Below are 12,886 nucleotides of genomic sequence, written 5' to 3'. Positions count from 1 at the left end.
TAAGATCCTCAGAGTTCTTTGAAGAACCTTAGGGTTCTTGGTACTGAAAATGGCCCCCAAAAGGTTCTTCCAAGAACCCCATAGGAGGTGGAGTTCATCGAGGAACCTCTTTACTTGGTGGAGGTTCTTGCACGAACCTAACTGCCCAACTGAAACATTTGGATTGGAATTTGAAAGGATAGCAGTTGAAGGCATTTAACAGAAAAATGTAAGTTTGTCCCTTATATGATCTAAATTAACATTGTTTTATGATGATACCATCTTTTTTATTTGTATTTTTTTATTTAACCTTTCTTTAACTAGGCACGTTAGTTAAGAACAAATTATTATTTACAATGACAGCCTACACCGGCCCAACCCGGACGATGCTGGGCCAATTGTGCGCCGCCCTATGGGACTCCCAATCACAGCCGGATGTGAAACAGCCTGGATCTATCTTTTCATATTTGTGTAAATATTTCTAAAAAAGAGACTGGATAAAATTCAATGGATATGGATAAAAAAAGAGGTAAGAATATGCAGGCTATAAGAATATGTTGAAGGCTAGCTGTATTGGGTGTAGATGAACAGCTAGCTCACTTTTGTGTCTGCAGGTATACAGACAAGGAGGCATACAAAGGTATGTCAATTGCTATTGGTATGTTATCCAGATCACATTTACTATCCTCCTCCTGTACCTCTTCAATGAATATCAAATAGACCTCTACATTATGGACAAGGTATGTGTATGAACACCATTCTAAAAACATATTTTTTTATTCACATTCACCACAAAAACAAAGGTATGAATATTGTCATGTGTTTTGTTAATCATCTGTATAATTAAATTTTGGGGGGATTCACAGACTTCACCCTCCCTACACCTCTGATGAATATAACAGGAAACCTGTTCGATCACCATACACTGTAAAATCATTCTGTCTATGGATACGGAGAACATGAACACAATAACATCAACACGCCAGAGGATATATCTATTGGACTTGGGGATCTGCTGGGAGTTTACCTCATATTTAGATTTCTAAATTCTGCTTTGCCACTAAAATCATAATAAACACTGAGAACTAAAATAGTGTTATTGTTATGCATATTATTATCAATACTAATAATAACAGGGGGGGGGGGTAGTTAAAAAATAAACCCCCAACGGTTCTTCAAAAGGTTCTTTGAGGATCCATTAAATGGGGTTCGTTGAAGAACTTATAGGGGTTCCCCCACAGTTTTAATTTGAATAACCCCTAAAGGATACTTCAGGAACCTTTTATTTTTAGCGTGTATACTGTAGAATACTTTAGTATATATTACAGTATTATCCACACAAAAAACAACAAACATTTTTTTTGATAACTATAGTAAATACTACAGTATTTAATTTGCATACAATACCAGTCAAAAGTTTGGATACGCCAACTCATTCAAGGGTTTTTCTTTATTTTCACTATTTTCTACATTGTAGAATAATAGTGAAGACATCAAAACTATGAAATAACACATGTGGAATCAAGTAGTAACCCAAAAAGTGTTAAACAAATCAAAATATATTTGATATTCTTCAAAGTAGCCACCCTTTGCTTTCTACACTCTTGGCATTCTCTCAACCTGGAATGCATTTAAATTAACAGGTGTGCCTTGTTAAAAGTTATTTTATGGAATTTCTTTCCATCGTAATGCATTTGAGCATATCAGTTGAGTTGTGACAAGGTAGGGGGGTATACAGAAGATATGCCTATTTAATAAAAGTCCAGATTTACCTCTGCTGCAGAAGATACGTTCCTTAGAGTTAACTGCACCTCAGATTGCAGCCCACATAAATGCTTCACTGAGTTCAAGTAACAGATACATCTCAACATCAACTGTTCAGAGGAGACTGCGTGAATCAGGCCTTCATGGTCGAATTGCTGAAAAGAATCAGCTACTAAACTACACCAATAATAAGAAGACACTTGCTTGGATCAAGAAACATGAGCAATTGACTACTAAATGGTGGAAATCTGTCCTTTGCTCTGATGAGTCCACATTTGAGATTGTTGTTTCCAACCGCTGTGTCTTTGTGGGACGTCCTTCAAGACTGTTGGAAAAGTATTCCTCATGAAGCTGGTTGAGAGAATACCAAGAGTGTGCAAAGCTGTCATCAAGGCAAAGGGTGGCTACTTTGAAGTACCTCAAATATAAAATATATTTTGATTTGGCAAAGGGTGGCTACTTTGAAGAACCTCAAATATAAAATATATTTTGATTTGTTTAACACTTTTTGGTTACTACATGATTCCATGTGTTATTTCATAGTTTTGATGTCTTCACTATTATTTACACAATGTAGAAAATACTGTATACTCTGCCCATACCACCCTTCCTTATATCCCAATTTGTGCCACCCATAAGTGAGAAACCTACATGCTAAGTATAGACCATATTGTGTTCCCTATGGTTATAGAAAAGAGCAGACGGCTGAACTCTCCATTCAGAACCCAGTGTCACTTACCTACCTACAGATTATGGAACATTTGCTATTTTAGTATTTCTCCAGTAGGTTTCCTCAAGGAGAAAGCCCTCCACTTCTAAGTTAAAGATAATAAAACAAAAACACTTTAGTAATGTCCCCAAAAACACTACAGTAAATACTAAAGTATATTACAATCTGCAAAAACGCTACAGTAATTACTATAGTATATGCAAAAACAATTTCACTACAGTATTTATACGATAGTATAATGTAAATACTACAGTAAAGTCTGCAAAAAATACAACTGTGAATACTATGCTATTCCTACCATAGTATACACTATATTTTTTTCATGTGGGTAGCATCAACAGGACAGATCATAGAATGTATGAAGTCATCCTATAATTTTATATGACAAATTACACAAGAATAGGTGTTATTGGAAGAGTTAATGATATTCATATTGTTTTCATTCCATGGGTAGAGCCGAGGAGCAGGAGGAAAATATTTAATATTAAAGGAAGTGAATACGCAATGCTATTTGAGAATACATGAATAGGATTAAGTAATGAGCTCTCTCTCACACACACACACACACACAAACACACACACACACACACACGGAGCTATATTGAGAGCAGCGGGTTCAATTCGGAAGTAAACTAACAGTTACAAATCTATAATTGAAAAAAGGGAATTTATTTTCCATGACTTCTCAATAAACTGTAAAAAGTAGAAGCTATTTATTTAAAACATTTTTACATTTCTGAATTTCAAATTCAAATCACTCGAATTGAGCACAACCCTGATTGAGAGAGGAGGTGAGGACAGCAAGGATGTGACTGTGTGTGGGGGAGAGGCTCTCCAGACTCACTGGAGCCAGCGGGTAATGGCCTCATTCAGGCCGATTGAGACGTCTTAATTTCTGCAGTTGTGAAAACTGAAGGAGGGAGGGAAGAAGGATGTGTCCTTTGATCCTGGGCTGAGTGAGTTGTAAAATGAGGAGGTATGCCCTGCATAAATACTGCCTCTACTCAGATCATTACTCCATTTATCAGGACAATGACCCACTGAGAGAGAAGAACACTCTCACACACACTCTTCCCTAAACTTACCCAGCTCTGAGAACTGTGTCTGCATTTCTGGAACCTGAAGGATAAGATGCATTAGATTCTATCCATCCAAAAGGACAAGTTTCTCCACCCCAACAACAGGATTTTGGTTAATTTTGTTGGATATTTCCATCATCCAAACATGAGGGGACATTTCTCCATTGAGTGGCTGGCCCAGAGTAGTCGGGCATCGGGCAGCACGAGCCCCTCACCTCCCTCCTCTTCCTGGACATCTGTTGCGGCTGGACCCACCAGCACCTCTGGGACCCACCCTGAGAGCTTGCCTGGGTTCTACTGCCGACCGAGACCTAAGAATAAAGAGAACCAGACAGAGAACAAGGTGAGGAGAGGTCATGGGCTGATCCTATGCAGCAATCCCAGCCTGGCAGGCTCCGAGACAGCTAAGAGGAGTAGCCCCCTCCACCACAAGCACCAAGGTAGGTTCACTCTCCCTCAAATCAACTCAGGATCTGAGTTTACATGGGAACCATACATTCATTGAAATAGTGTGTCTGTTGTTTGTGGGTGTGTTTTGAGCTATATGTTGATTGAATTAACAGAATTCTTTAGAAATAGCTACATCTGATTTTGCTCTTATAGTGCTGAAAGCTCTATAGTTAGGACTCACTTCAGACTGAGTTGATGTCTGGAGACATGGTTGTGTTCGAAAGGTTCAGAGAACACAAAAGTTTTGGAAACCACTGATGTAGCATATGAATGGATTTGGAATCTCTTCTCCCTTTCTTCAGTAGTGGCTGAGACTGGCTTCATTAGTGGAACAGAGGGGGAAACGTCAGGGTATGAGAGTGAGGGCGGGCGCTCCCTCTCCCCAACCACCCCCCTGGATGTCTCCTCTTCTCCCCCTACGGGGAGGCGGCCACGTACAGCCTACACAGCGGAACAGATCAACAGTCTGGAGAGGGCCTTCAAGAGGAATGCTTACCTGGGAACTCGGGACAAGGTTGAGCTCTGCAAGAAACTCAACCTCTCAGACAAACAGGTAGGCAATGCAGACAAAAATACATATAGGGACTCTATTGCAATGGTTATCAAAGGTTTCTTTGATCGCTGTCTAAAACGCCTGTCTGTTTCTCCTCAGATCCGTAACTGGTTCCAGAACAGGCGTATGAGGATGAAGAGGATGGTCCAGGACGCTCTTGCCCAAGCGTGCCAGGCTAAAGTAGCCTCTCACCTGCTGCACTACCCCGAGCTACATGCCTACCACCCCCATCATGCAGGAGCAGAGGGGGGCGCTGCCACCCCATACCTCCACCCACACTACAGCTCATCCACAGCCAGTCCAGCCCTGCCCAACCTCCCCCTGGACTCTTTCTACCAGTACTCCAGCCTCCCAGGCCTGGTGATGCCCACTACTGGGTCCTACCAGCCGTACACTCACCAGTATTAAAACTTTTGATGATATCTCAATAGTCTAAAGTGGTTTTAAGGAAACCACTTTAGACTAGTGAGACACATCCCAATACATTTTCCACTGGCTTCCACTTCTCATCTAATGTATTGACTATAGAAAAAGTTTTCCACTCAGGGTAGAGAGCAATAATGAATGTGTTTCTGCTCTCCTTTTGTCATACTGTAATTTCTATTTAAGTATAAAATGGTTTTATTGGATCGGTTTCAAGTCATGTGGCTGCTGTATGAAAGTGTTTGTCCCCCCCATTGCATTATACATCAGATAATCTCAGTTCTTCCACTTGATTTATATATTTGTAAGTATTGTGTGAAAATAAAATGAAAAACAATCCCATTGCCAGAATATGGACTGTTTTTGTTGTAGTCATTTCAAACACCTCAATAGCTCCGACCAGTTTACAAATGGCCACCTAGTGCCCGACAAAGAACTTGGTCATACTGTGTGGATGAGTCAGTACGCAGCCAACTCACACAATCCGTAAAAGAGAGAAAGATGGTCCACACATGAACTTGTGGTGAAAAATGTAATAGATTTTTCAGAACAAGCCATACACCCAAATGGACTTCATTGGGCTCCTGAGTGGCGCAACGGTCTAAGGCACTGCTTCTCAGTGCAAAGAGCATCCACTACAGTCAATGGTTTGAAACCAGGCTGTATCACAGCCGGCTGTGATTGGGAGTCCCATAGGGCGGTGCACAATTGGCCCAGCTTTGGCCATCATTGTAAATAAGAGTTTGTTCTTAACAGGCATGCCTAGTTAAATTAAATTTTAAAATCTGTCCAATTTTCCTTTCCCTCCACAAAATGACAACCTTCTGTCTCCATGGAATACAATGAAATAATCTCAGAACTACTGTATCTCTGAAGGTAAGCAAGGTCAAAGCTAAATAAGAAATCACTTTATGACTAAAATAACAGACACAGGTTGTTCAAAAAAGATTTTTAAACTTTGTAAGTATAAAACACTTTTGGAGCTAAATCCAATCAACTCAAACTTTCTCAGAAAATGACAAGAACTTCAGCATTTGTTGGTCTATGTACAAAATGTACAAGTTTCTTGTCAGAAAAAAACATCTTAAAACTTCCCTAAACACCCCACCTTTCACCTTTAAAACAGTACAAATGGTTACAAAATTACCCAAACAAATATGCAAAACAAAATCAATATGGCTCCTCTTTCCTTCTGGACTTGCCTAGTTAAATAAATAAAATTCCTGGTGGTGTGAGGTCACTTCCTCTATGCAGTCTTCTGCTGGCCCTTCTTTCCAATCAGAGACTTGTGGATGTGAGGAATTACACCTGCAGGAGGGGGAGAAAGGAACATTATGAATGTGTGATGCTATTGCTACACATTGGTAGGTGAAGAGGTGTTTGCGCCCATGTAATGTAAAACACTGAGTTCCTAGAAGACCAATACATGAATCCAATCCAAGAGTTTACAACTCACCTCCCCCAGCGATGGTGGCCTTGATGAGTGAGTCCAATTCCTCGTCTCCGCGGATGGCCAACTGTAAGTGACGCGGAGTGATACGCTTCACCTTCAGATCCTTGGAGGCATTCCCTGCCAACTCCAACACCTGAGAGTGACACAACAATAGTCTCAGTCTTTGCCCATTAGGGTAGGGTTGGAGTAAAAACCTGCTTGATTGACCTCCATCAGAGCCCTCAATGAGATATATATAAATGGTTAAATTAAAAAAATTCACCTCAGCCGTGAGGTACTCCAAGATGGCGGCGCTGTATACTGCTGCGGTGGCTCCCACTCTGCCGTGGCTGGTGGTTCGGGTCTTCAGATGTCTGTGGATACGACCCACCGGGAACTACAACACACACAGTCATAAATGCTATAGGTAGAAGTTGCCCATTTATCTGTGTTGCAGGATTCACTTCTGACTGATACAACAGAGAAACCCTGGGGAAAAAGAGATGTAGGTACATGCCTGGAGTCCAGCCCTTTGGGAGCGAGACACAGCCTTCGCCTTGGCTTTGCCACTGTCCTTTCCAGCTTTTCCTCCTGCCTGGAAAGTGACAACGAGATTCAGTGAAATGGCTGATGCATGAATGTGATTAAATGTGTTTTCTTTGACTTTTTTCTTCTCAAAGCGATGTATAACTGTGACCAAGCTGAACAAGATGCAAGATGGTGTAGGTGTACAAAAGAAACATGATTAATACACTAAAAATCTCCAATTTATTTTTGTAGCCTAGTGGTTAAGAGCATTGGACCAGTAACCGGAAGGTCTCTGGTTCGAATCCCATTGAGCAAGGCACTTAATAATTGTTCCTGTAAGTCGCTCTGGATAAGAGCGTCTGCCAAATGACTAGCTAAAATGTAAATGTAACTTCAAGCAAACCGAAGGCACATGCAGCTGGTCATTACAGTAATCTGATTCATCACACACACGTCTCTCCACCAACTGAAAGATAAAGGACAACTTCCGATTCATAACGTTTGCTATGTAACTGGCAAACTGTCATTTGAGTTCTCGCGAAGACAATTCATTACAATTTTGAAAACAAAAAAAGCCTAAACATGCCTTTCTATAGCTAACTACAATACAAATACGAAGGAAGAATGGTTTAGGTATCTCGCTAAAACTGAAATACATATTGGTACATTTGTAGCTTGCTACCACAGCAGGTAGTGTTAACGTTACTGTAGTTAGCTAACAGTGCTAAGGTAAGGAGATGGTAACTAACGTTAGTTACCGTAACTAGGTACTTCAATAAACAATCCAAACTCTGCGAATATCTTGTAATATTACGTCAGAAAGAGACGGGACTTAACGTATATTAGATAAATATATGTTTGAAAAAGCATGAGAAGCATGTCGGTTGTAAGCCAGGTGGCGTAGATGTAGCTAGATGGCACTCTTTCGTTAGTTTTCGAGTGTTGGTCGACGTCCTATTTCGCACAGAACAAGCAGTCGTGAATCCTAGTTACTCTTACTAGCCAGTTTAGCATATCAGTGCTAAAATGTAATGACATTTACGATCATCTGTCCTATAATACAGACAACGTACATAAAATACATATTTTTTTTTAAACTCGTTACCATGTCGCGGTTGAGTTTTCCCTGTTGTATTTCCAAACCGAGAAAACCAATAAACCCGAAGAGCAAAAAAGGCAAGCGAATGAATGAGGAGAGCTTTCAGAGCCAACCAATAGCGTCTCTGTTTATTGGTTCGAACAGTCTCTTCAACCAATTGCAATAGTGTTTGTACAGTGTAGGTAGTCTCTGCAACTGGATTGGACGCTTTGTGATAGTATAAATGCCAGAGAAATACTACTGCGGTCCGTGCTATTCGTGATGCTTAGGGCGTCCCTACTGTTCTTAATATAATAATATACACTATATATACAAAAGTATGTGGACACCCCTTCAAATTTGTGGATTCGACTATTTCAGCCAAACCCGTTGCTGACAGGTGTATAGATTCGAGCACACAGCCATGCAATGGTACCGTCTTGGCATGTCACCTTTCCAACAAGTCAGTCTGTCAAATTTCTGCCCTGCTAGAGCTGCCCTGGTCAACTGTAAGTGCTGTTATTGTCAAGTGGAATCGTCTCGGAGCAACAGCGGCTCATCTGCGAAGTGGGACCACCGAGTGCTGAAGCGCATGGCTAGTGAAAAATCTTCTATCCTTAGTTGCAACACTCACTACTGAGTTCAAAACTGCACACAAGGCTAAGATCACCATGCGCAAATGCCAAGAGTCAGCTGGAGTGGTGTAAAGCTTGCTGCCATTGGACCCTGGAGCAGTGGAAACGAGTTCTCTGGAGTGATGAATCACACTTCACCATCTGGCAGTCCAACGGACGAATCTGGGTTTGGCGGATGCCAGGAGAATGCTACCTGCCCGAACGCACAGTGCCTACTGTAAAGTTTGGTCGAGGAGGAATAATAGTCTGGGGCTGTTTTTCACAGTTCGGGCTAGGCCCCTTAGTTCCAGATAGGGAAATCTTAATGCTTCAGCTTACAATGACATTCTAGACAATTATGTGCTTCAACTTTGCGTTAACAGTTTGGGGAAGGCTCTTTCCTGTTTCAGCATGACAATGCCCCGTGCACAAATCAAGGTCCATACAGAATTTTTTTTTCGAGATCGATGAACTTGACTGGCCTGCACAGAGCCCTGACCTCAACCCCATCGAACACCTTTGGGATGAATTGGAACGCCTAATCGCCCAACATCAGTGCCCAAACTCAGTAATGCCCTTGTGGCTGAATGGAAGCAAGTCCCCACAGCAATGTTCCAACAAACTAGTCGAAAGCCTTCCTAGACGAGTGGAGGCTGTTATAGCAGCAAAGGGGGGGACCAACTCCATGTTCGATGAGCAGGTGCCCACATACTTTTGGTCATGTAGTGTAGCTCAGTGTTTGCAACCCCCATTGATGTTAGCCAGTCTGGTAGGCCTACAGTAGTGTAGATTACATGTAAATTAAGATGAAATAACAAAAAGTATTTTGCAAGGACAAGTTTAAACTACATAATCCATGTAAATGAGTTTATCTGAATTGTGAGAGATAATGTCTTACATTGTTTAGTCTTCTTTTCCAGTGATATTCAGAATGGGTATGCCACATTTGTACTTAGGTTTTTACATGAATAATGATGGGATTTATATTGTGCTTTTCCAGATGCTCAGAGTGTTACATTAAATAAAGAAAACTCCCTTCAGCCACCACACTACCAATACATCTGACCTCCCTGAATCCTATGTCACTTGTTCACCTTTGATGCTGCAAAACCCGGGTTAAATACTTGAGCGCTGTACTTTAGTTTGGCTGACAGAATAGAAGCAATAGAAATATGACAAATGTCCCGAAAGTGCAAAATCCAAGCTAGTAAATTTAGTGCCCATCAACTAGTCTACTTTACAGTATTTGATATCTTTTTGACCCATCTGCCAGTAGACTGAAAGCCCTGGACCTTGATGTTTGCAACCTGTGTAATGGGTGAGCAGGCTAGGCACTCTGTCGGCTGCTGTCCTTTCACCTGGGGCATATTCAGGATGCAACGTTAGAAAAATGGTTTACTCTAATCGTATCGAGTTGAAGAATCATGAATCACTTGAACATGGGTCTCTGATTCAGAGGCAATCACTTTACCAAAGATTGCTAGACTATATACCCAAAGAGAAGCAGGTGCCTCTATCTGAACTTTCTGTAGCACATTTTCTTTTTCACCTTTATTTCACTAGGCAAGTCAGTTAAGAACAAATTCTTATTTTCAATGACAGCCTAGGAACAGTGGGTTAACTCCCTTGTTCAGGGAAAGTACAACCGATTTTTACCTTGTCAGCTCAGGGATTTGATCTTGCAACCTTTCAGTTACAAGTCCAATGCTCTAACCACTAGGCTACCTGCCGCCTCCATAATGCCCTCCTTGGAAAGCCCCTGGATCTCCTCTCTTCCTTGTGAGAGAAGCCCATTCCAGTCAGGACCCCTCAGTGGTGGAACGAATCTCCCCCTGCTTTCGGTGCAGCTTTGGTGAGCTGGGATTTGAAATGGGTTGGAACTGGATTGGTGGGCATAACAAATCAGGGCACCTCCGTAGGAAATGAAATGTCAATTTGGTTTGAGCACCCCTGTGATTCTTAAACTGCATAAAAGACGAGGCAGACAACATCTGAAGGGGGAACAGAATTTAACAGCACAGGATTTTAAAAAACTGGACTAAATGTCTTTTTTAAAACTGGGCCCTGGGTTCGAGTCTCAACCAACCCATCACTGAATTCGCTCCACTGGTGTCAGAAGTGAGATAGTGAAGGAGTGATATATAGTGTAGCGATCTTGGTAAGATGCTTGACTCTGAATCAGAACCCCTCTGAATTCGCTACAACACTGTCTGACTGATTGATGGGATGATTGGTGTGATGGGCACCACTGTGGTGGAATTAACAGCAACATCAAATATTCACATTCATATCTGGGTGTCAGGGAAAATATTAGGAGTCACATGGCTAAGTATTTTAGAACCATAGTAGCCTACTTGAGGAAATTAGGTTCATGAAAAGGTGCAAGGTTAAATGTATTAATCTCAGTGTAAATGAGTGCTCTTTTGTGACATTGTTATGACATAAAGGAGTTCCTTTTATTACTACTTTTATGTATGTAGTATTCCCCAGTCTAGAATTTAACGCTTGCCCAGTTTGCCTTAAATGATATAGCAACTGCAGAGAAAATGATCTCCTACAATTTATTGGTACTCCATAGTAAAAATTGTTGTAACAATATTGTGGCCCGTTGATTGGACGGTGATGTGGTCCACGATATTTACGTCAACAGAACCTACATCTAAACCAATGACATGTATGAATGTTAAGACATAGGCGTGATAGCCAGCGGAAAACGACCAATGAGAAAACAAACTCGTTGAACCTGGCGTGATTGACGGACCCAAGGCCAATGTGGGAGCGCTCGGGGAGGGTTTTGGTGGTGACCATGAAGGGGGTGTGCACGCGGAGAGGGAGATACTCACAAGAGGGAGAAGCTGGTTGGCGGTGCTGAAGATGGCGGATGGTGACAGTGGGAGCGAGCGCGGTGGCAGCAGCCGCGGAGGGGGAGGTGGGAGCGGGCACCAGCCCTTCCAGAGAGAGCAGGAGACGCAGGAGCTGGCGTCCAAGCGCCTGGACATCCAGAACAAGCGCTTCTACCTGGATGTCAAGCAGAACAACAAGGGCAGGTTCATCAAAATTGCCGAGGTGGGGGCCGGGGGCTCCAAAAGTCGCCTGACCCTGTCCATGTCAGTTGCGGCGGAGTTTCGCGATTACCTGGGGGATTTCATAGAGCACTACGCCCAACTGGGGCCTAGCAGCCCGGAGCAGATCGCACAGTCCTCGGTCGGAGAGGACGGTGGGCCCAGGCGAGCCTTGAAGAGCGAGTTCTTGGTCCGGGAGAACCGTAAATACTACCTTGATCTGAAGGAGAACCAGCGGGGGAGGTTCTTGCGGATCCGACAGACCGTCAACCGAGGGCCCGGGTACGGAGTAGGTGGGCCGGGAGGAGGTATGCAGGCTGGTCAGACCATAGCCCTTCCGGCCCAAGGCTTAATAGAGTTTAGAGACGCCCTTGCAAAGCTTATAGATGATTATGGTGGAGACGACGAGGAATTGGCCTGTGGAACGGCGGTTGGGGGCTATGGGGAGCTTCCTGAGGGCACATCCATCATGGTGGACTCTAAACGGTTCTTTTTTGACGTCGGGTCAAACAAATACGGCGTGTTCCTGCGGGTGAGCGAGGTCAAACCGAGCTACAGGAACTCTATCACCATCCCGTTCAAAGCATGGGGAAAGTTCGGAGGTGCTTTCAGCCGGTACGCCGAGGAAATGAAAGAGATCCAGGAGCGACAGCGGGATAAAATGTACGAGAGGAAAGAGGAGTCTGAGGGAGAGGTGGATGATGACTGATGAGTTGAAACAGCTGATAAGAGTTCAGTTCACACAGTGAGATTTGCAATATTATATGTGGCAGAAATGACAGATTTAAGTGCATGAGGAATCGAACTTTAATACAAAAAAATATCGTGGCATAAAAAGTACGTTTGAAATTGGAACCATTATTGATGTATTATTAAAACTTGGAGTTTAATGAACGTTATGGGGCAAAGAGTCTCTAAAATGAGACCTTTCTCATGGGTTAAAAAAAAAGAAATGAAATTATGTTTTGTAAAAAAAGAAAGAAATATCCCCAAAACCAGCAACTTGGTTTTCATAACAATATAAGAAGCCAATGAAATCTTTATAATGTTTCCTTTAAAATATAGATATATATTTAAGAGTAAGGAGTTGAATCCATTAATGCAGCTATTATTTCCATTGCTCCTTGTAAGGAGAGAACCAGCATCCATTGTATCCCTGTTCTAGCTCTCTCCTATGTGGCAGTGTGTGTTACC

At 42.3% G+C, this 12,886-nt stretch overlaps 3 protein-coding genes and 1 non-coding gene across 5 annotated transcripts; 3 read left to right on the top strand and 1 right to left on the bottom strand.

Annotated features, from left to right (window-relative positions):
* Nucleotides 1–2,498: 2,498 nt before the first annotated feature.
* Nucleotides 2,499–2,553, top strand: LOC112231503. The gene has a single exon (XR_002950465.1). It is a non-coding gene; the product is annotated as a U7 small nuclear RNA (small nuclear RNA).
* Nucleotides 2,554–3,697: 1,144 nt separating this feature from the next.
* On the top strand, nt 3,698–4,963 carry LOC112231480 (homeobox protein vent1-like). Its single transcript, XM_024398232.1, has 3 exons — nt 3,698–3,992; nt 4,308–4,555; nt 4,655–4,963. Exons 1-3 carry the CDS (start codon nt 3,698–3,700, stop codon nt 4,961–4,963), a joined length of 852 nt encoding a protein of 283 aa, XP_024254000.1.
* A 957-nt stretch (nt 4,964–5,920) lies between these two features.
* Nucleotides 5,921–11,914, bottom strand: LOC112230773 (histone H2A.V). Of its 2 annotated transcripts, none has more exons than XM_024397051.2 (5): nt 11,474–11,914; nt 6,928–7,005; nt 6,694–6,807; nt 6,435–6,564; nt 5,921–6,286 (listed from the first exon to the last, which is right to left on the bottom strand). In XM_024397051.2, exons 1-5 carry the CDS (start codon nt 11,627–11,629, stop codon nt 6,225–6,227), a joined length of 540 nt encoding a protein of 179 aa, XP_024252819.1. In that variant the 5' UTR covers nt 11,630–11,914; the 3' UTR covers nt 5,921–6,224. The 2 variants fall into 2 exon arrangements, with proteins under 2 accessions (XP_024252819.1, XP_024252820.1); XM_024397052.2 differs by lacking the exon at nt 11,474–11,914 and adding an exon at nt 8,044–8,157.
* On the top strand, nt 11,736–12,401 carry LOC112231479 (transcriptional activator protein Pur-beta). The gene has a single exon (XM_024398231.1). It carries the CDS (start codon nt 11,736–11,738, stop codon nt 12,399–12,401), a length of 666 nt encoding a protein of 221 aa, XP_024253999.1.
* Nucleotides 12,402–12,886: the final 485 nt, after the last annotated feature.

This window comes from Oncorhynchus tshawytscha, linkage group LG33, assembly GCF_018296145.1.
Source record: "Oncorhynchus tshawytscha isolate Ot180627B linkage group LG33, Otsh_v2.0, whole genome shotgun sequence".
Lineage (NCBI taxonomy): Eukaryota > Metazoa > Chordata > Actinopteri > Salmoniformes > Salmonidae > Oncorhynchus > Oncorhynchus tshawytscha.
Note: the sequence above shows the minus strand (reverse complement) of the source record. Positions and strands in the feature narration are given on the sequence as shown.